At 41.2% G+C, this 22,312-nt stretch overlaps 2 protein-coding genes across 4 annotated transcripts in view; one reads left to right on the top strand and one right to left on the bottom strand.

The window, feature by feature from the left end:
• Positions 1–19,104, bottom strand: part of Skp2 (S-phase kinase associated protein 2) — a 28,149-nt gene extending 9,045 nt beyond the window's left edge. Inside the window, exons 1-7 of one of the 2 annotated variants that reach the window (XM_070041031.1) lie at positions 18,954–19,104; positions 18,228–18,720; positions 7,652–7,763; positions 4,955–5,098; positions 3,488–3,622; positions 2,153–2,251; positions 948–1,078 (exon numbers count right to left, since the gene is read on the bottom strand). In XM_070041031.1, the coding sequence (XP_069897132.1) occupies positions 948–1,078; positions 2,153–2,251; positions 3,488–3,622; positions 4,955–5,098; positions 7,652–7,763; positions 18,228–18,402 (796 nt within the window). In that variant the 5' untranslated portion in view covers positions 18,403–18,720; positions 18,954–19,104. The remainder of the gene's footprint in view (positions 1–947; positions 1,079–2,152; positions 2,252–3,487; positions 3,623–4,954; positions 5,099–7,651; positions 7,764–18,227; positions 18,721–18,953) is intronic. The other variant, XM_070041030.1, reaches the window with a different exon arrangement.
• Positions 19,105–19,402: 298 nt separating this feature from the next.
• The window catches only part of Lmbrd2 (LMBR1 domain containing 2), a 38,413-nt gene continuing 35,503 nt past the window's right edge, over positions 19,403–22,312 (top strand). Inside the window, exon 1 of one of the 2 annotated variants that reach the window (XM_070041028.1) lies at positions 19,403–19,575. The gene's annotated coding sequence lies outside the window, so the exon portion shown is untranslated. Of the gene's footprint in view, positions 19,576–20,119; positions 20,137–22,312 lie in introns of those variants that run through there. The other variant, XM_070041029.1, reaches the window with a different exon arrangement.

Raw genomic sequence — 22,312 nt, 5'->3', positions numbered from 1 at the left:
CCCTTTACATCCAAGGGGGATTGGCTTTAGACCCCTGTAGATATAGAAAACCAGGATGCTCATGGCCCTTACATTAAATTGGGTAGTGCTTTCTGGTTTATAATCTCTACATACCCTCCTGTATGCTTGAAGTCATCTTTAGATTACTTTTAGTGTCTCAAGATGTAAATACTATGTAAGAATTTGCATACTCTATTGTTTAGGAAATAATGCCAAGAAAAAATGTACTTGTTCAGAATAGATACTACTGTTTTCCGGAACATTACCGACCTGCTGTTGGTTGAATCCATGGATGAAGGAAAGGCAATATGTTTTCATATTGGAGTTTTGCCTAGTAATTTAGTTGATTTAAAGTAATTCTTTGCCTACAAATTTTAGACAAATATTTTTAAGTATAGTTTTATTTCCTTGCTTGCTTCCTCCCTTACCTTTGTTCCATTATTATTATTTTTTTTTCTTTTGTAGTACTAGGGTTTGAACGCATAGCCTGTGCTTCCAATGTTGGTATTTTAAGTTCTCTAACAATGACTCCAACACTCCTGTATTTTTTTTTTCCCTTTTCTCTGTCAGGAAAAAAAGTCCTATCTTATAATCCTCCAATGGCATCTCAGTTAGTGTTATAGATGTACACTATCACATATGGTTTGTTAAAATGGGAGGTATCTCCTTAATATTTTGCCCATGCAGGATTGAAACCTTGATCTTCCTAATCTCCATTTTCTAGGATGACAGGTGTGAGCCATCCACTTGATTTGATTTCACCCTCTTGACTCCAGCTCACAAACTGTTTACCTTTATTCTTCTGATCAACCGTTCCTCAGCTGTAAAATGGAAGTAACACGTACACTGAACTAAATAAAACAACGTATATAGAAGAGAACTATGCTCAATCCATCAGATGTGTGATTACACTTCAAATTCCATCCGCTGAGGCCCAGGAGTTCTACCTGATTTCTGGAGATTCTTTCGATAGCCACTAAGATTCAGCTGGGTGACAGTCTTTGACACATGTGCCACAGCCACTTGCACGTGCTTTTCAGTAAACTCAAAGCACCAGGAGAGGTTCAGCTCATCCAGTCTGCACGAAAGAGTAGTAAGGAAAACATGAGCCCATCCATTATACAAGAAGTTTGCCTTACATTGCGGGTGGAGGTGAGGGGTGGGGGGAGACTACAAAGATCCAGGAATTCCTTATCATTACATGTACCACATCTCTGTTCTAAGCTTCTCACTTCCTAACATTCTCCCGTCTCAACTGTCCTGAAAGGTGCCAGAGATCTGAATGAAAAGCCTAAGAAATGCTTTCCTCTCCAGAAATGAAGAATTTTCTCTCCTCCTTTGGAAGACACACCCCACTGTAGGACTGGAGGTAGAAATTCTAATGTTATGTTTTCTTTCTCAAACCACTCAAGTAACTGCCAAACATGAAACCAGTAGAATGAACTGGGATTCTTGATAAGAGATGCAGACTTTGCAAGAAGCCATTCCCATTTAATTCTGCCTCCACTAACAGAGCTAGTGGGAACAGGCAGGGCAGGGTTCCAAAGACAATATACTGCTGACTAAATGTAGTACTCTGCATTTTGTCTTCCCTATATCATTCTAACCCCAAGGAAATTTGCTTCAACAGATCTCTTGAGGAGGAATGGGTACAAAGACTGTAACATGGAGACCAAAAAAACCATTAAACAAACGAACATATACATTGTATTGTGTGTTCTAGAAAACAAGTATCCTCTCACTCAGCAATATGATTCTAGTGTTATTATTAAAGATTGGAAGTGGAGTCACCACACTTATTATGGCTTATACTTACAATGTAACATATTTGATCCAAATTGAAAGTTCTATAGGTAATATAGGCAAAGACCTGCTGGTATAGATAGGTATAATCATACTTCTTTCAGCTACGCTGGGCTAAACACATGGCTTCTTACTCTTTATTTTCATAGTAACAAGCAGGAAATGAGGACTACTAAACAAATCCTTCTCCCTTCCAAATAGTATTTGGCTTTTGAGTTTAGTCAGAAAGTTACATGAAAAGAAAGAACATGGAGCGTGAACAGCTTAAAAAGTTCACCAATGATTCAGATGTGAGACACTAAAGCATTAGCTACAAGAACTCTATAACCAAGTGACAGATTTCTCCTACCTGGAACAGCTGCTTAGCAAAGTCTTCAGGGCAGATTCAGAAAATCCCCAACACCCAGAGAGGTTTAGTCGCACTAAGTTTGAGTTCTGTGCAAGCTGACTAGAAAAAAGAAAAATGCCAGAGGAACAGTGAGAAAGCATTTTTATTTGATCAACACTGACTTACTCAGAGAAATACAGGCTAAAACTAAGTTGCATTCCCAAGTTGCTGACAGGAGAATCAAATTTAAAACTTATATTTCATTATCACTGTGACATCAAGGGGGGGGGGTGCTTTCCCTCAGTTTACTCATCTTTGAAATGAGTATCAAATGAGGGCTGTTAATGAGATTAAAATGATACAATGCAATGGAAGACTTGGCATAGCACTTAGCACAGAATTAAGTGCATAAGAAATATTGATTCATATGCCCTTTATTAAAAAAAGACACTGGAAATAATTTTGCCCACAATTTATTTATTTGATTTATTTTTATTTTTTTTTGGGGGGGGGGTCCGGTCGTGGGGCCTGAACTCTGGGTCTGGGCGCTGTCCCTTAGCTCTTCAACTCAAGGCTAGCGCTCTACCACTTGAGCCACAGCGCCACTTCCATTTTTTTTCTTTTTGCTTATATGGTGCTGAGGAATCGAACCCAGGGCCTCATGCATGCAAGGCAAGTGCTCTACCACTGAGCCATCTTCCCAGCCCCGTTGCCCATAATTTTAAAGTCACAAGGTTCATTTTAGTTATGTATTTCTCATCTGTAATATTCTTAATTTCCTTTGTAGAGAAGCTTAGATATTAAGAGCCATTATTCTGAGATGGTTTCTTCAGAGTCAACCAGAGCCTGGACTTCTCTAGTCTGCCATATAGGCTCAGTATAACGTGGCCTGCCTCTCTTCACCCCTGAGTCCCATACTACAGCAAACTTCCAGCTACTTCTCAGTTTAGAAACAAGATTCCAACTGCTTCTTTTATCTTGGGAGATCTCCGAAGTGACTATTTTTAATACCTTTGCTTACTAGTCACTTCCTCTGAGAAGGCTATCCTCCCTAAATTTAATTAGGCCTCCTGCGTGTTGCCACACAATCACTAATGCATTTAATAAACATACTGGACTCTAATTATCTGCCTCACTCATGACTGAGGTGTGGGCCACACAGTTCAGCCTTCTATCTATACAGCCCTACCACAGAACCTGGTGTAGAGTCCAACTTTTATTGCCTGAATGAGTCTGGAAAGTTCTGCAAAAGTTGGAGGCTATAAGATATATTTTCCATGTCTATCTGGATAGTCATATGTAGAGAACAAAATAACACACATAAAACAACTGTCTCATGCTCTGGCTGCCACTCACTTGACAATGGGATCCGAAAGCTGCAGGCTTTCCAAGCTTAAATTCTGTAACTTGAAGCACTCAGACAGAATACCATGAAGAGCTGACACATTTATAACTGAGTTCGACAAATCCATGTGCTGTACACGAAAAGAGCTGAACAAGGAGGAGAAACAAAAAAACTCATATAAGAACAACCAGATCAAATCTGACTCCCTCCTCTCCCCAAATGAGCAGCCAATCACTAACAAGACTCTACATACACAGACTTGCTGGTAGTGAATTCCCATTCTCATCCATTTTTAAAATTCAAGTGAGGATGTTGTTTCCAACATCGACCCAACTAGAAAACTACTGAGCACATTATGAGACAAGGAGATTAAGCCATGATACCTGGTTTCTGACAGGGTAAGTCGGTAGCAGTAGTGGTATTTTCTAAACTGAAGACAGTGAAAGTGAGGGAGGCCAAGTTTTATTTTAGATATGCTAACATTGAGGTACCTGGAACAGTTTCACGTGTGGAAGACTGCAGGTAATAGAAATAGGAGTTCTGAAGACAGGGCTGATTTACACATTAAGATTTGAGGCTTCTGAGCAGAGGTGGGTATACAGGACACACTTTGAGATCAGCATGTGCATTAAGAAGAAAAGAAGCCAGAAACAAATCCTGATGTGAACAAAAGAAATCACACACAGGGAGAGTCAGAAGGAATGATGGGACTGGTAGTTTTTTCAAATTGTTATTATAAAGGTGATGTTCAGAGGAGTTACTGTTTTGTAAGTCAGGTAATAAATTCATTTTTTTTGTCTGCTGACTTCAACCTATTTTTCTCTTCCTTATCTAGTACTACTCAAGTATTAGCACTCTTCCTTAGTACTGAGTAATTTCCAACACCACAGAAACATTTTTAGTTCATAAAGATGGGGCAGAATGATGAACGATGAAAGGGGTGATACTGGGTTCATTATGACATATTGAGTTGAAACTCCTTTGTAAAACTTCTTTGTACAACTACTTAAAAACAGTAACAACATGAAGGCATATTTTAGGTTGCACATTGGTCCACACTAGGACAGAAAATCACACTACAAATCTGGAAATACCCTTCCCACTGATTAATCAGAAACAAAAGAATATGGCAGTCTGGCTCTGTCTGTGAGTCATTGTCCTCATGTGCTGAGCACCCAGCTATGGTACTAGGGATTCAACCGGAGGCCTTGTGGATGTTATGTAAGCATTCTACTACTGAGCTCCACCCCCAATCCTCAGATACACCAGGAAGAGCACCATAGTAACCCTGAGTTACAATGGGAACAGTGTCACCAAAACCTGTGCCCTGTTTCAACCTAATGGCCATATGGCATCATATGTAACTAATACCCATACTGCAAAGATGGCCTGTGGCAGACTGAATAAAGAAGAAAAAAAGAGTTGATCTAATTCTACCTTGAGATTTAGACACTTTTCTAGGGTATTTTCTTCTTTACCTGAAATGTTCAACCAATGGTTGCTCCATAAATGATCGTTGGCAACGAAAAGCAATCACCCCTCGAGACAGCAACCGAGCAGTGACATCCGGGTGCAGATTTCTACCTGTGAGGTCTAAAGACTGCCAGAGAGACTCATCAAACCTAGAAAAAGGGAAGAACCTGATTCAGTAAGTCAGTTACGGAGATCGCTGGAATCCTCAAAGCTGGACCACAGGATATAGCCACTAAATCCCCTAGAAGCAAATTCTGCAGGAACTTTTGTTTCAAAGTAGACTGTGCAACCAGCTTTACTTTAAAGAAACTACTGTTTTATTTTTTTAAATTGTAACATGGATAACCTTCCCTCTTTCTTTACTTATTTCCAAATTAGATGGCCTAAAGTTAAAATTAGTACTGCCAATGGTCAGAGAATAAAATTCCAGAATTCAACTCAACTGAAACATTTAAAATGTCTATTCAAACTGCTTAACTAATTATTACTATGTAAGTAGATGCGAAAGTTCTTCAATGATTCTATTTGCTACTTGTGTTAGGCACAGAATTCTCAATTACTCAAAATGACACAAAAAGGGAAAGAAAGCAGCATTTTATTGGATCTACAGCTGTCATAGATAAAAAAAAAATCACTCGTCAGCTATGCTTTGGTCACATGACTTTGTGTTTGTCTAAATGTGAAAGGAAGAGGGAGAAACAGTAGATTCTGGACAAATGTTTCTCAATAAATTAAATAAAAAAGGAGGTTCCAAAAATGGACTGAGTAACACAAGAGAAGTTTAACATCTACATATTAATTCAAATAGAAAAAGAGTAACCAGAAGTATAAACTCATGAACAAACAGTCTAAATGCGTAGGTATTCTAAAATGTTTTAACAGTGCTTGATATAAATGCTCTCATTGGCAGCTGGGTTTTTAATTAATATGCTATATAGAAATTGTCAATATGTGATTTGACCCTTATTACTAAAAATGTAGACTGGAGATAAGGTATTTTTAAGAGAGTGATCTTCTTTGGAGAAAATGAGAGCATTATCATGCTCTGGTTATCTCAGATCTCATGGCTCTTATTTCTACTTGAAAGGATGAAAGCACAGTGTGCCCAGCATTCTGTAATAATCTGGAACAAGTTTTGTAACATTCACCTTGTTCTTAAAAAAGCATGCATCTTGGGCTGGGAAGGTGGCTCAGGGTAGAGTGCTTGCCTTGCATGCATGAGGCCCTGGGTTCGATTCCTCAGCACCACATAAGCAGAAAAAGCCAGAAGTGGCGCTGTGGAAAGCTGAAAGTGGCGCTGTGCCTAAGTGGTAGATCTGAATTGCTGAGGGACAGCGCCCAGGCCCAGAGTTCAGGTCCCACAACTGACTCCCCTCCTTCTCTCCTTCCCCCCCGCCCCACCAAAAACAAAAACAAAAACACCTATATCTTTAAGATACACAGGAAGACAAATTCAGCTATCCAAGCCAAATGTAACAAGACTCGGTTGAGGATGTGGTGTTAACCAGACATTTGACTTCTACTTTACCATTCATTTTCTAATTTACTTCTGACCCTCTGGTTTCTTCATCTCTTAAACTGAGAACATATGCATATTTAAGACCCCATTAAGGAACAAATTGATAATAGCCCCTGGCACAAAGTGCTTTAAAAGTGCCTGCTACTACTTTAATGATAACTGAGGGATTAAGGGGATTTGGGAGGAGACTCTGGCCAAAGGATGCAAAGCAGCACTTATGGAGGATGGGCAGCTAATGTTCTATGTGAGAACTAGCAGTGAATACACTGTTCTGCATTTTGGTAAATGAGTATATTCTTACCTACTTTAGCCACACACACACATACACATACATACATACAGACAGACAGACAGAAACACATACACACACACACACACACACACACAAGGTAACTATATGAGATGAGGAGAATGCTAATTTTCTTGAATATGGTAACCATTTTTACTACCTCTCTTTGTGTCAAAAGATCATGTAACTATAAATACATACAAGATCTTTTTAAAAAATAGATTGGAGACTAATGCATAGTTAGTGGAAAAAGAAAATCAAAATGGGTCTTTTGGATGTGGCTGCAACACTTAGCCACTATTTCGACAGTCAGTAACACTGCCAAACTTCCTTGCCTTCCAGACCACCTGATGGCAACTATCTGTGGTGTTACTTCCAAGGCAGGCAGCTTCTGTTGCCTCACAGGGGAGTTCTAGATGTATGGAAAGAAGACATGATAGACTGTCTCCAAACACATAGTAAAGTTGGGGCAGGCGCCTAAGGAAGGGGGATGATTAGGGAAGGTTGGAAATGAGAGGAAGTTCCATTTGAAAAACAGAAGCTTGGGGCTAGTGAGGTAACTCAGTCTAGAGTGTTTGCCTAGAATGCATGAGGTACTAGGTTGGATCCTCTGCACTAAAGAGGAAAAAAATGAAAGTCAACTTTTTCTTGCTTCAGCCCTGTTACTGCTTTCCCAGGTCACCACCCATGCTGCCGAAAAAACACCAGCTGATATATAGGCAAACAAAATGATGTAAGTTTATACTAATAGAAGACCCTGTCTCCCACTGTGAAATGAGGACTTGAATAAAAAGAGGAAGATATCTAGTTTCTTTGGAGATACTGTATTCACCAGACTAAAATGAATATGTACCTTTCCTTTTCCCTACCACCAAATCAGGTAAAAATACTCACGCAAGGCAATACCATCTCTTACAAACCCCAGAGACTCTCAACAGCTCAGGGAGGCACAAACAGTGGAAGATCCCCAGGAGCAGCTCATCAGGAAGACAGTCCCAGGAAACACCTGAGAAGAGACAAAGAAGTAAAGTTGCCCACCACCATTCTTCCCTGTCAGGTCTACTGAGTCTCTCCCAGAACAGGAAGAACATCTAATTGTTCACTTAAAGGGGGCTTAACACAAACCGAATTCTTCATCCTCACATTTATTTTTTCCACATGACCCACTTTCTCTTCACTCTCAAGTGAACATCATCTTTTGTCAGCAGTGAGAAATGAAAAGTTGGAATATTTTTTCTATCATTCTTCCTTTCAGCTCCGACTGCCAACTGTGGGCAAGGAGAAAAAGGCAGTAAGATCACAAATTCGAGGCCAGTCTGGGCTACACAGTAAAACCTACCTTTAAAAAAATGAATACAAGCCAGGTGCTGGTGGCTCACGCCTGTAATCCTAGCTACTCAGGAGACTGAGATCTGAGGATCAGGGTTTGAAGCCAGCTGGGGCAGGAGAGTCATGAGACTTTTATCTCTAGTTAACCACTAGAAAACCAGAAGTAGAGCTCTGCCTTGAGCAAAAAAGCTCAGGACAGTGCCCAGGCCCTAAATTTAAGCTCCACCATGGACAAACAAAACACCAAAAAACAAAGAAAAAAAACTTGCATCTTCATAGAGCACAGATTCTAGTGAGTGGGAATAAATGATAACACAAAATATAAATATATTACGTAGTATGTTGAAATGTATAATTGCTATGCAAAAATAGTTCACCCAGGTAAAGGTGATACTATGGGTCAGAGACAGGTATTACATTTGCACTCAGTTAAGGCAAAGCCCTGACTGAGACTGTTTCACTGAGACTGATCACTGAACCAAGTGACAGAATGAGCCTGTGAGCATCTGGGTGCATTCCACGAGATGGGTCTCATCTGAGGAACTGCTTGAGAGGGTAATGATAAAACGAGAATTAGTCTGGTATTAGGGTTGGTGTCATGGAAGCTCTCTATGTTACAGTGAGGTTCTTGGCTTTGGTTCCAATCTTAACAAGGAACTACTAGAGAATTCAGATTGTAGAGATGTCAAGATTTCACTTAAGTTTTAAAAGGCTCCCCCTGGCTATTGTAAATTTAGAGAAAGGTGGACACAGGAAGACCAGTGATCTTTGTCTTGTAAAAGTAATCTATAGAGATGCTAAGTCTGGTGATAAGCTCTCGCTCTTGCCCATTAAAAGCTACTAGAATTTACAGACCAGATACATTGTGCCAGGAATTATGTAAAGGGAGATGAAGGTACTATAAAAAAACATGGAAGAAAGTGACAAATATTACAGCTATTATCCTGGCAGCATCCCTGAACAGTCTTTCTAAGATAACTGTTTCCTTCCCTCAATTAAAACCCTTCAATGAAACCTTCAAAGATTTAGCCTAAGTCCACACTGTTTAGCATGACATCTAAAGCTTTCATGCTAGAGCCCAATTCATTTTTTTCTGGATTCCTTTTCTACAAATGAGTTCCAGTAATGTGGAGCTTTCTGTAATTTTTAGAATAGTCATTTTGCTTCACATCTCAATAGTCTATGTGCTACGCCTTCTTCTGGCTGCTGTTCTTTTAAAAATCAAATTATTAAAAAGTCCTACTCCTTCAAAGGTCTCTTAGGACATGACAAAATACAGTCACTTCAGTGCCATGATTCCATTATTTACTGAGTAGGCCCCTACTTGTCCATAAGTGCATCTGATTTAAAAAAAAAATCATTCCTTGTATTTCCAGGAACTAAAATCTGGTCCATTCATTTATTCATCCAACATGTTCAATATGCTGATGGCCTGTTCTAAGGATGCAAGGATAAACAGAGAAGTGCTGATCTTCACTCTTCTCAGAGCTTGAGGACAGATAAGAAATTTCAATGAAGTGCCATAACAAGCTATGAGAACACACAGGGAAGAAGTGGTCACAGGGCCTTTCTGCAGCTAGTGGCCTCTACTTAAAAAGGAGCAGAAAACAGCCACTTGCTACATCAATGCCTGACCCTCTTTTAAAGGACAAAATTAAAGTACCAACTGAGGCCCTGAGAGCTGCATGCACAATGAAGATGGTAGATCATGCATGCTAACCACATCCTTCAACCTGGGAAGGCAGCTTGGAGGTTATGCCAAGGCTCCTCAGAATGGCAAACTTTCTGGACTAGTCACCCTATGTCTATAGAATATAAGGTGACAGTGGCTTTTTAAATTGGGTCCCTGCCTGTCCCCCAAATCAAAGTCAAAAGATAGGCTTTTCTCAAGCTCTTCTTTAACTTTCTCATCTCTGCAGTGTGATTTACCCAGACCCTATATCTAACCTCCATCTAAGCCTGAGATCCCCAGAAGCAGGTTCTGAAGCTCTGACTTCCAACTAGTTTATCTGGAAAGTCAGAAAGTACTAAAAAAAAAAAAAAAGTAAACAGAGACATTGAAGGGAACAAGTCAGGTTGAGTCATGTTTAATAAGCAGGTTGTTGTACTGAGTAACCGGGGGTTCAAATCTTCCGAAGCCTTCAGGAGACTATCTGGAACCTGTCTCAGCTATTCCACCTCAGGGCATGCTGCTGATAACTGAATCTATCAGTGGCTGTCAGTCATTGACTGTGAATTCAAACAAGGTTAACTCCCCAGCATTCCTGTCTGGAGAAAGCTCCCAAGCAGTTACTTCTGTGTACAGAACAAACATCTTTAGCAATGAGGGTAAGGTGCACTTCCAGGGCCATTGATGAAACACCCCACCACCTCCACAGTTAGGAAAGGAAATGAGAAAAGCTTGCTGAGATATGGCAGCGCAGCAAAGGCACAAATGACATAAATGAACAAATTTAGTACTTTTTTATTGGGAAGAAATAAGGAAAAAATAGAAGAGCAGCAGGAAAAAGGTAAAATGCCAGTGATGAATGCAGAAGCCAACAAACTCAGGCAAGAGCCACGCAGAAGAGTCCATAGTCAGGAGGGCTTGTGCAGCAACATGTCTTTACCTGCCCAACTCCTACGTTCCCCCCACATTTCAGCTGAAAGAGCACTTGCTCTAAGAAGCATTACCAGGTCACCAGTAAAGCCCTATGCCCAGGTTTACATACCCAGTGATGTGTAATTCCTGACATATAACTAGTTTTCAAAAAATATTTGTTACATGCATTATGCTTTTTAACTCACTTTTTCACAACGTTGAATGTGCTAACTGCCTTAGTGTAAATGGCTAACCATCACTGACCAATTCACTACAGGAATGATGCCTAGAACAGAAGCTAGCACTGAATGTAAGAAATTACCCAATGGATGTATAAAGGAATGATAAAAACCCTAGAGAAGAATGCTGACCTTTTATCAGAAACATACTCAAGACTACTGGCTTCTCAGGACCAGTATTGTCACTTGTAAAATTATCAGGCTGACCTCTTATTCTACTTGCGACACTTGATGGGTGCCTGAAAAATGTAGTAGAGCTGGAAGCTAAGGTGTAAGCCTTAGGCCTTACCCAATGATCTCACTGGGAGATGGACTAATAAATAAATATTTAACTAAACAATAGAAATCACCATCTATTGGGTGCTCTAAAAATTATCAGCATTTATTAAAGCACAAAGATACTAACCTATGCAACAACTTGAATACTAATTATTAGTATTCCTATTTTAAACCTAATGACAGTTACCTTAGTGGAGTTAAACAACTTTACCAATGTGATATCAACTCAAATTGGGTAGCAATGCCAAAAGGTAAACTTGGGTTTCCAAACTCCATGCCTCAAATTGAGATTGTAGATTCACAAGACTTGAGTTTGATGGCTTATCTGATAGCAGAAGACACTGCCAAGAAGATCCTATCACTCTTGGCATATAGAGGGGATGAAACAGTCTTTGGGAGAAGGGGAAAGGAACTTCAAGAGAAGATAGTATATGACAAAAGGGACGAGTCTAGTGAACATGAGGCAGAATAGAAACTCAAATCCAAGTCTGACTGCAATGTGTATCCATGTTCTCTGTTCTTAGTGCTTGCTTATTGTGCAAGTTTAGAAAAGCTGGCAAGTAATCCAGACTTAACTCTGGAATCATCAGATAGCAAGTGAGTGATGGAGGGAAAAGTAAGTAAAATAAGGATGTTGGGAGCTATTAGTGGGCTCACCATCAAATGGGAGGGACAATGGTCCAGGACATGCACAGCCTCATCTATAAGAAAAGTGTGCAGAGCTCCACTCAGCCATCAATACTGGGGAATCCAACTTGTAGGGGTCCTGAATGAAGCTGTATCAATCTGGAACTGGTTGTTATCCCAGCACAGGGGACAGAATTTTCTTTAAGCTGTGATAGTGGCTGGTATTCAGGCTGGTAGATACTGAATCTAATTTTACTTGCCATATCTATTTCTCAGAACATCAGCCATCAGTTTCCTGGATTCTTGACTATATTGCTGCCTAGTTTGTCTGCAGAGAAGGAAAAATCAAGGTCTTTCCTCTACTTGCTTTGGTGAAATCACCAAAACTGCACACCAGCACACCTGAAGGGAAATGATTAAGCTCAAGGGCTTTAGTGTCCCAACAGGAGAGCAAAGCACTGAAACATATGTGTTTCAGAAAGGGAAAATTGGCCATATACTGAGCTTGCTAGTGGTCATACTCACCCAACCATCATTGCTTCTAATTCCTCCTGAGACAAACCCAGCTTCTCACCTCTGTAACCCACCACTTCCCATGCCTCTCACACTCTCCTGGAAAGGAACATTTTCCACTATTTGATCCTCCCAGCAGTGTTAGCTCACCTATGTGACTAGCTGTTTCTTCTCAGAACATAACCTATTGCACTCAGATTCAAATTGCTAATCCCATTTTGACTTTTAAAACTGGTCTGGTCCTGAGCTTTTAGTCTCAGCCCCTAGGAGGCAAAGGCAGGAGAAATGTTGAGTCTAAGCCTTTGCTTCCTGGACTCCATAGTAAGACCCTATCTCAAAAACAAAGTAAAATGAGAATAAATTATTCTTGTAGGTATCAAAAATCAAATCATACTTGCAGGAGGCCCTGAGGTCTTGCTACTCATATTACTGTTTTGTCTTTACTTGTTAAGGAGGGGGGGGGTTGGGGGGGATCATTTCATTATTGCTTTTGCTGGCCTTTTTTTAGGTAATAACGTGTCACACTTCCTATCTGGTCAACTACACAGATTACTATCCTGGATGAGTTCACTTTCCTCTTCCCACAAACAAAGAGAAAACACAAGACTGTGCAGGCTTTTATTTCTTTATTTTATATTTTGATAGGGAGAAAAAAAAAACAGAAAAAAGGTAAAACTAAATAGGGGTCTCGTGCATTCCTCAACCCTACAACTCTTAAACCTTTAATTTCTCCTTCATTTCTCTTGTTTTCAGGAGTGGGGGGGTGGGGGGAGGTGGATACTGATTTTGAATTCAGGACCTACTGCTTGCTAAGCAGGTGCTCTACCACTTGAGGCAAACCTCTAGCCTCTTACTAGTTTTTTATTTTTTAAGAGCGAGGGTAGAGAATGGGGCTTTAATTCAAGGACTCACATTCTCACTTGGCTTTTTCACTCAAGGCTGGTGCTCTACCACTTGAGCCTTAGCTCAACTTCTGGCTTTTTGCTGGTTAGCTGGAGATGAAGTCATGGACTTTTCTTTCGGGGTTGGCTTCAAACCAAGATCCTCAGATCTCAGTCTCCTGAATAGCTAGGATTACAACTGTAAGCCCCTAGCACTGGTTGGTGGGTTATTTTTGAGATAGTTTTTTTGTTGGTGCACAACTGGCCTGTATCCTCATCTTTGTGCTCCCTTTGTTCCTGGGATGAAAAACAGAGGCTATTACACCCAGCCATTGTGCTTCTCCAGTAGGTTGAGATGACAAAGAGAGGGCTAACTTGTCCAGACACAGATTACGATGAAATCTCTTGTATTTTTTTTCTTAATGTCCAAGGTTAGCCTAAAGCTATAATCTGACCTTTATCATTCAAGCAGCTAAGGATTACAGGTTTGAACCACTGCTCCCAGCACAATCTTATATTTCTACGAAAGACTTGCTCCACCCTGAAGGATGAAAAGATGTGTAATGAAAGAAAGAAATTAAGATCTGAGAAATAAGTTATAGTAAGTAAGCTCTGTAAGAGCAGGATCTTTTTTTTTTTTAAACCTTCCTTACTATATTCTCAATTCTACAATATTGCTCAATAACTGGAAAGGTCTCATAAAGACTCCTACAGAACTGGGGTAGGGAAACTATCAGTTGAGATTTACTGATGGGTTTAGAAATCAATTTAATAAGCTTAACTAGTATTTTTATGTCAAAGAATAGACATCTGTTGTAACAGAAAACATCTTATTTTTTTTTTTTTTGTCGGTCGTGGGGCTTGAACTCTGGGCCTGGGCGCTGTCCCTCAGCTCTTCAGCTCAAGGCGAGTGCTCTGCCAGGGCTGGCTTTGAACCGCGATCCTCAGATCTCAGCCTCCTGAGTAGCTAGGATTACAGGCGTGAGCCACCAGCGCCCGGCTCAGAAAACATCTTAATAAGCGGAAATATATTCTATGAAACTTGCGGATATACATCCAGGATTTCAGCATAAAACATATTTCTTGCTAATTAAAAAAGTTAAAAATGGGGCTGGGAAGGTAGCTCAGTGGTAGAGCACTTGCCTTGCCATGCTCAAGGTCCTGGGTTCAATTCCTCAGCACCACATAAGAAAAAAGCCGGAAGTGGGGCTGTGGCTCAAGTGGTAGAGCGCTAGCCTTGAGCTGAAGAGCTGAGGGACAGCGCCCAGGCCCAGAGTTCAGGCCTCACGACTGGATCCCCCACCCAAAAAAAAAAAAAAAAGTTAAAATGTTTTCCCTGAGGATATTAAGACAAGATACCCAGGCTCAAGTGTTCTAGGATCAGAATCCCAGGAATTCTGCACTTTGAACAAGTTCCCTTGGGGCTTATGATATATTGTGAACCTCAGAGTTTCCAATCTGAGAATCTTTGTCTGGCCTGGAATTTTAAGCAGGCTAAGAGCCATAGAAGAACTGATCAACAAATTATTTCAACCATATTTTCATGGCCAACGCCTGTCAAAGGGCCGAGAATAAGCTCTTAATGATCATAAGTGTGACTGTCCTCTTTCTGCTTGTTATTGGTTGTTTCCTTTCAACTTCTTCCATATGCTTACCCAAGAGCCAATGAGACCTGTTCTGGTCTAGGCTGACAGAACAGCTTTAATTTTCCACTATTAAGAGAAGAGGATGAAATGGAATTCAGATGCCAGATGTGAGGCTGGATTGGGGCTTACAGGGAAAGCCTGCTTAGCAAAGAACCCACAAAACTTAAATCCCACAGCCAGTCATCAGATCTCTATGCACAGCAGATGTGACCTGTCATATCCTAATCCTAGTAGAACTCCAGCCACCTGTCCTGACAACTGCAGACAAAAGGTCTTTGAATGAGGACCAACCAACACTGGAGGCTTTGGCTTGCTTCTGGGAGCCCATCAGAACTGCTTTCCACAGCTGTCTATCCTGTATCACTGAGCCCAGTTTTAATCCATAGCAAAAGACCAATCACATTTGTCTAAGTCCAGGCACAAACACATGTATGTTATTGTTTCCCCTTTGTCTCCTGTGCCTCTTACTTCAAACATACAATTTTAGGGTCAATATTATAATCCAGTCAAACTGACTGTACCACTTTCAAGACCTCTCTTTTTTTGGAACTTCCACTTTGGCTGAGTGGAAAGATTATTCACATAGCTGAGTGGGAAGATTATTCACATCTACCCCAGTGGGAATGGAGTAACTTTTGCTCAAGGCCCTCTCTCCCTCTGGCCTCTAGGGGCCCTTGCTATATGAGCTACTCCTTTGCTCCTAGTCACACATAACTGCAAGCTGTGTGTGAGCTGCTGCTTTTACTTTTGGTCCTTTCTTTTCAACTTGACTTGCAAATCCCTAGGAGGCAGGATCCATCCCTTATACTTGTGTCTGTTTTTCAGAGACCCACTTTTATTTACAGATGTGTATGTGTGCATGTAAAGGACATACAGCAGACACAAAAGCTATCAGCACTGAGCCATTTAATCAAAATACCTTAGCAGGAAATACTTTTTACCATGCTCCACATGCTAAACACAGCAGAGACTTTTTAAAGATAAAAGCTCTATATGAACAGAGTTGGATTAACATTATGCACTCAGGTCAGCATTATTAACAAGTCAGCTGACTTCCCTAGCAGGTGTCAGAAATTTTGTTGACCAGTGTTAACTAGTTTTATTTATACTATTATACTTGCCAACAGCATGTGAAGGGCTTCACATAGTCTCATTTTAAGCTTCACAGAAACCCATGAAATGGCAATTATTACTACTTTTCAAAGGCGAAAAAAAACTAAGGCTCATAGAAACTAAAGCCCAGATTGTCTTACCTCCCCGCTACTGTCTTGCTATATTTTTGTTTTGTTTTATTTATTTATTTTTGTTTTCATTTTTAAATAGTCTTGCTATAAACAGGCTTGCATGAAACATGAAATTCTTCTTCCTCAGCTTGCTGAGTTGCTGAGATTACAGATGTGCACCATCATGCCCAACATTTATCTAATTCTTTATAAGGACTCCTTTGCTGTAATTTGGATAAGGCTCCCTTTCCCAAATAAAGGATTGAGAAAATTTAATAACTATTTTCAGCAAGCAATCAACCCAAACTCATCTATTCTTCTGCCAAGTCAAATATAAAAATTTAGGACTATAATTATTTACCTTGGCTCTCTGCAGGACTTTTCATCTTCATCTCTATTTTATCCATCACACTGTTATTTTCAGTTTAGACTGACCACTTCCTTCTATGAATAATTTCAACAATCCTGTAATTCTGTTGTTTCTAACATTAGACTATATTCAGGATAAACACTACTGCTTATTTTTGCTCCTCCCTTCTCCCACCATCTCTTAAAAAAAATCTCTATGCTTCTATCCACAACCCATTCTATTTTAGTCTCAGCATTATCTTGTGTCCTCTGGAATGGTTCCATCAAGTCTGGTCCACAACTCTGCTCAACACCACTTCTTGCCTGACTTGCCTCTTTTTTCCCCTTTGCCACTCAATTGTCATATGGCTTCCTTGTTGTTCATCCTTGTCCCATGATCTTGCAATAGCTCATCCTTTTGCCTGAGGCTCTTTTCTCCAAGGTATTTGTAAGGCATACTCCCAGGCCTACTTCAGGTCTCTGCTTTTTTAAAGGACACTGTCCAATTGAGCACTGAGGCATTCCCTCAATACTGTTTAAAACCGCAATCTACCTTCCTACCCCAGGGCTGCTTCTTCTCTTGGTGGACTCTATTTTGTTTTTAGTTTGCACTTTTCATCCTAGCACACTATATATCATATATATTGTTTGTGTTTCTTAACTAGACTGGAAGCTCCATGGAAAAGGATTTTTTGCTCACCACATATCCACAGCAACTAGAATCGTGTCTAGCACATAGTATGTAATCAGAATATATTTGCTAAATTGTTATTTTAAATGACTTACTACCAAGAAAAACTGATTACCGTCCTCCCCCCCACCAGGGCAAATACTTGTTTTATAGTTTTGAGTACTCTAAGATTTTTTTTTTTTTTTTTTTTTTTTGGTGGGGGCTGTTTCTAGGTTTTTGTTTTTTTTTCCCTCAAGGCTAGCACTCTACTACTTCAGCCACAACTTTACATCTGGCTTTTTGGTGATTAATTGGAGATAGGAGTCTCACAAACTTTCATGCCAAGGCTAGCTCTGAACCATAATCCTTAGACTTCAAGCCTCCTGAGTAGATAGGATTATGGGTGTGAGACAGTGGGGTACAGCTACTACAGGATTTTGATCCACCCAGAAGGTACCTATTAGGAATGTGGACCTTTTAAAAGGGTAATTACATGGTTCTTATGTTTTAGTCAATTCATTCTATTTCTGGGCAATTAATCTATTACAATTCAAGAGATGGAGTGCTTAGGAGATACTAGAAAACAGGAAAGATGTAACAATTGATTTGAATATGGGAGGTGGGAAAAAGCTGATGTAAGTTTTTCTTTTAGGTGACTGAAAGGTAACACCAAGGAAATGGAGATAGAACTTCCCAGGAGATGCTTGTTTGGGAGTCGACTAGGGGATATAAGTCTCCTCTTACATTAATATTTTGTTTAGCAGTCCATTTACAAATAAAGTGACTAAAGCAGGAAAGCTCACTGGAATTATAAACAGACAAAATCCTAGAAGATCATAGTTTGTGTTTCCATTTATCAGTGGCTCTGAGCTGGACTTTGAGCAGGCAGATTCCCTTCTAAGGAAAAAGACAGGAATATTGTCTTATAGGTTAAAAGTTTCAAGTCAACTGTGCACCAGAACATAAATAGCTATGAAGATTCTGGTAGGCTTCAATGATGACTCGTCTTATTTTACTGCAAAATAACTTTAGAACTCGGCAATTTTGTAAAGATCTCCCAAAGAGGGTTTGCCAACAAAATGTTTGGTTCAATCTACTCTTTACTTAACTGACAGTGCTACCCTTCTATCTTACCTGGACAGGTCTCTCGATTAAGTTTAGGTCGACGGATGATCACAAAGTCTTTGTCATTCCCTTTGCTCTTATGCCTTTTCCTTTGCGGACTCTGGGAGTGGCCCAGGATTGGGAGTAGTTCCTGGGGGATGTTCTCACTGTCCACATCTTCCTTCTCCAGGGTGGAAACTCCCATGCCTGACAGCAGTTCAGACGTTTTGCTGGAATCCCATCCCCACGTGAAGCTGGTGGTAACATTACTACTCTGATCCGGAATCTCTTGCAGATGCTTCCTGTAGAAGGGCACAAGACCCCCATTTCTTTTCAAAATACATCCCTAAATAGTTCCAAGGCAGGCATGAAAGAAGCATTAAGTGATGTATTGTCGAAAAGATCCACAACAGCTACTAAAATGGCAGTTAAAAAAATGATGCAGCAAGATTTTGAAGAAAAAAAAAACTGAACCAAAAGGGCTTTTAGATTTACGATCACGCAGGCCTGGAGAATTTCTTCCCTTGGAGGGAAGGAGGAAAGAGGGAGGGAAATCAGTGGTGGAAAACGGCTGCAGGCCATCCCAACTAAGGAAGGCAAGTAAACTCGCACGCTGACTTCACATCCAACCATCCATCCGTCCTTTCCCCAGGCCGAGGCCAAGCCACCATCAGTAACAATCTCAGCAATCAGAGGAGCGGCCTAAAGAATTACAACGGTCCATTCATACTCGGCAGCGTTTTACAAATGGCTTACCTGTGCATGGCGTCCTCTGGCTCGAGAGTTTTAAACTCGTTCATTAGTGACAGAGCGACCTGTCTTCCCAGTTCCCGCTCAACTCGCGTGGCGGCCCCCACAAGCGGCCCCGGCCGCGGCAGCCTGGTCCGAGAATTCTAGTAACGTTCCATCCTCCCCGCGCGCGCAGACTTCTTCGGCCCGCTCACCCGCACGGCGGCCGCCTACTGCTGGCGCGCAGCCTGCTGGGAATTGTAGTTCCTGGCTCGCCTCCCTGGCCTACTGGCTCACTCCGACTTCCGTTTTGCCCGCCTACCACATACCCATAAAACCTCGCGGTCTGACAGAGCTCGGGGGAAATGGCTGAAGGGGGTGGGGAAATGGGAAAGCGGAAGCGGGTGGAGCTCCGCGGCGCGGGGCCGGGCCGCGCTAGGGGGAAGGCGGGGAAGCGGAAGTGGGTGGAGCTCCGGCTGACTGGGAAATGTCAGCCGCTGGACTGAGGGGCTTCTCCTGTCCCTGGAACCCGTAGGCCTTGGGGTGACTGTCACCGCGGTCTCCTCGGAGCGTGGGTCTCGAACCCTGGCCAGCTACGGCGGTCGCGGTTTCCCGGTGTCTTCCAGACGCTGTCTGGCGAGATCGGAGGGTGAGCTGACGGGGAGCGCGTGAGGTGTTTTGGGGGTCCGGGGTCCGCGGTCTGGGCCGAGAGTCGGTGGAGAGCGAGGGGACCCCGGAGACCCGAGCGGCGGTCCCCGTGGGGCCCACATCCCTGACCCGAATGGAGGTGGCCGCTCGGCCCGCCGCCCAGGTGAGAGGCCGGGAGCCCTACGAGGGACACCTGCCAATCTCCCTGCCTCCGCCCGGGGGAGGGGGAGAGGGGGTGCTCAGGCTGGGTCTTCCGACCGGGTCTTTACTTTCTCTTTAAAATAAGCACCGCCAACGAGAGAGCCAGAGGCTCAGGACGCGGATCGCACCAGATAGTGCGTGTGAAAGCCTTTGTAGACTAAAGCGAATTGGAAGCGAGGGGATGGCTTAATTTTAGGGGAGCCGGAGACCACAGTACTTCCTGCGATTGGCGAGAAAGCTGCGCATCCCTGGCAGCCTGCACCGATCTCACTGGGGCTGCCGCCGGAATCAGTGAGATGACGGTGTGCTTGCGAAGCGCCTCGCTGGTGCAGAGCCAGCGGCCACCAAGAAAGCCTGGCAGGTACTTCGGCTCAACCCACTGCGTACGGAAGAGGGGGATTTGGCCTGTCTATGACAAGGCGAGGGTAGGGCAGTTAGAATAGGGAACCTGCCGTAATCCAGGTGGATGACCATACGAAATCCACTGTGCACACTACCAGGGCAACAATGGGAAAGGAGAGGGGGATGAATTCCAAGCCCAATTTTTAATGACACGAACAGTTCAGAAGTAAACAGGCCCCTTAATCACTAATCACAAACATACTGGAATATTTGGTTTGTTCTGTGATAGATTCTTGTGTTTCTTTGAACATTGGCTTGAGTAAAATAATGACCACTTAGAACTTCTTGACAGTGAGATTGGTGTAATGACATGATGTTTTTGCAAACTGATTTTATTCAAAATGATGCAGGATACTAGATTCAGTGTTCCCAATTAAACTCACATTACTATGTAGAAAATATTTTAAAATGAAGCCTCTAGATTTTTTTTAATGTAAAGTTACCTTTGTGTTATTTGGAGAAAGCAGTTGCCTTTGTTTGAATGGGTATGTTTTGCCATACAAATAAATTGAAATACACTATTTCAGATATAGATGTTATAGGTTAGGATGATCTAAATTTAAAGATATGAAATAACTTTGTTCAGTCTTGGGTTTAGTTAGGAGTTCCCAGAGAACATAAATTCAAAGAGAATAATAGACACACAGCATGTTTATCTTAATTGCTAAAACCAGTATGATTATATTATCTAGGTGCACCTATTAAATCTAATAAATCCTAAAATGCAAAGCTTTCTTCAATCTGAGAGCACAGGAGACCACCATACAGATGATACTTTAAGTATCAGAAACACTTGCCAGCCATTGCTCCATCAATGATATACAGGACCACTTCACCCAAAACACTGGAAAAGAGGGGGGGGGAGAGAGAGAAAGAGAGAGAGAGAGAGAGAGAGAGAGAGAAAAGAAGGAAGGAAGGAAAGAAAGAAGGAAGGAAAAGGAAGTAATTGTGATAAGATGCATGTTAATTTACTTGACCAAAATAATCATTTCAATGTAGTTTTATTTACTTAGATATAAAATAATGTTGAATACATTTTTAATTTTGTATTATCTTAAGTACTTGGAAAAAGGGTTTCTTTTCAACATGTTAATTTATGAGTACAATGCATTTGGTCAATGTCACTCCTTTATTCTCCCCCATTTGTCCCAACTGTACCCATTGTACACTGAAAAAAAAAAAGATACACAGATGCCTCTTAAATTAAGGGCAAATACCAGTCAAAAAACAGCTCTGAAGAAGTAGGAATCCTAGTCTCTTTTTTTGGGGTCTGCTCGTGGGGCCTGAACTCTGAACTCTGGGCCTGGGCGCTGTCCCTCAGCTTTTCAGCTCAAGGCTAGCGCTCTACCACTTGAGCCACAGCACCACTTCCAGCTTTTTTCTTTTTGCTTATGTGGTGCTGAGGAATCGAACCCAGAACCTCATGCATACAAGGCAAGCGTTCTACCACTGAGCCACCTTCCCAGCCCCAGGAATCCCAGTCTTAAAAACCACAAAGAATGAAAATTTGCCAACAGACTAAATGAACTTAGATTCTGCTCCACATAGGAATGTAAACACACTTGACATCTTGAGACCCTGAACAGAGAACTCAGTTGAGCCATGCTGTACTGGGACTTCTAACCCACAGAAACTGTGATATAATAAATATGTGTGATTATAAGTCATTCAGTTGTTAGTACTTTCTTACAGCCATGATGGGTGTCTACTACAATGAATAAGAGAAGAGCTGTAACAAGATGATTTCTTTATTACTATAAGAAAGGATGCATAATTCTACTTCTTCATCTATAACATTGTAAAGTACTGTGGTTCAGGCGGAGAAATTGAGAAGCATAGTTAAAACAAAAATGTTATTCTTATTGTTCATTTATGCCCATTATCTTACAACCTATTATTTAATATTTTCACATATTACATTATTTTACCTTTTTCATGCATATTGTATGAGATATGTTTATCTAGTTTTTTGGTTAACATAGTAATGGAAAAATTTCTAATGTCATAAATAATTTTAACAAGCATTTTGAATACTTCAATAATATGCCATATTTTACTCTACCATACTTTAGTATTTCTTTGGTAATCACTAATATTTACTCTTTTCTATTATCCTATTCATTGCCCTGAAAATT

This window comes from Dipodomys merriami, unplaced genomic scaffold (assembly GCF_024711535.1).
Source record: "Dipodomys merriami isolate MVZ:Mamm:240054 unplaced genomic scaffold, mDipMer1.0.p SCAF_30, whole genome shotgun sequence".
Classification (NCBI taxonomy): domain Eukaryota; kingdom Metazoa; phylum Chordata; class Mammalia; order Rodentia; family Heteromyidae; genus Dipodomys; species Dipodomys merriami.
Note: the sequence above shows the minus strand (reverse complement) of the source record. Positions and strands in the feature narration are given on the sequence as shown.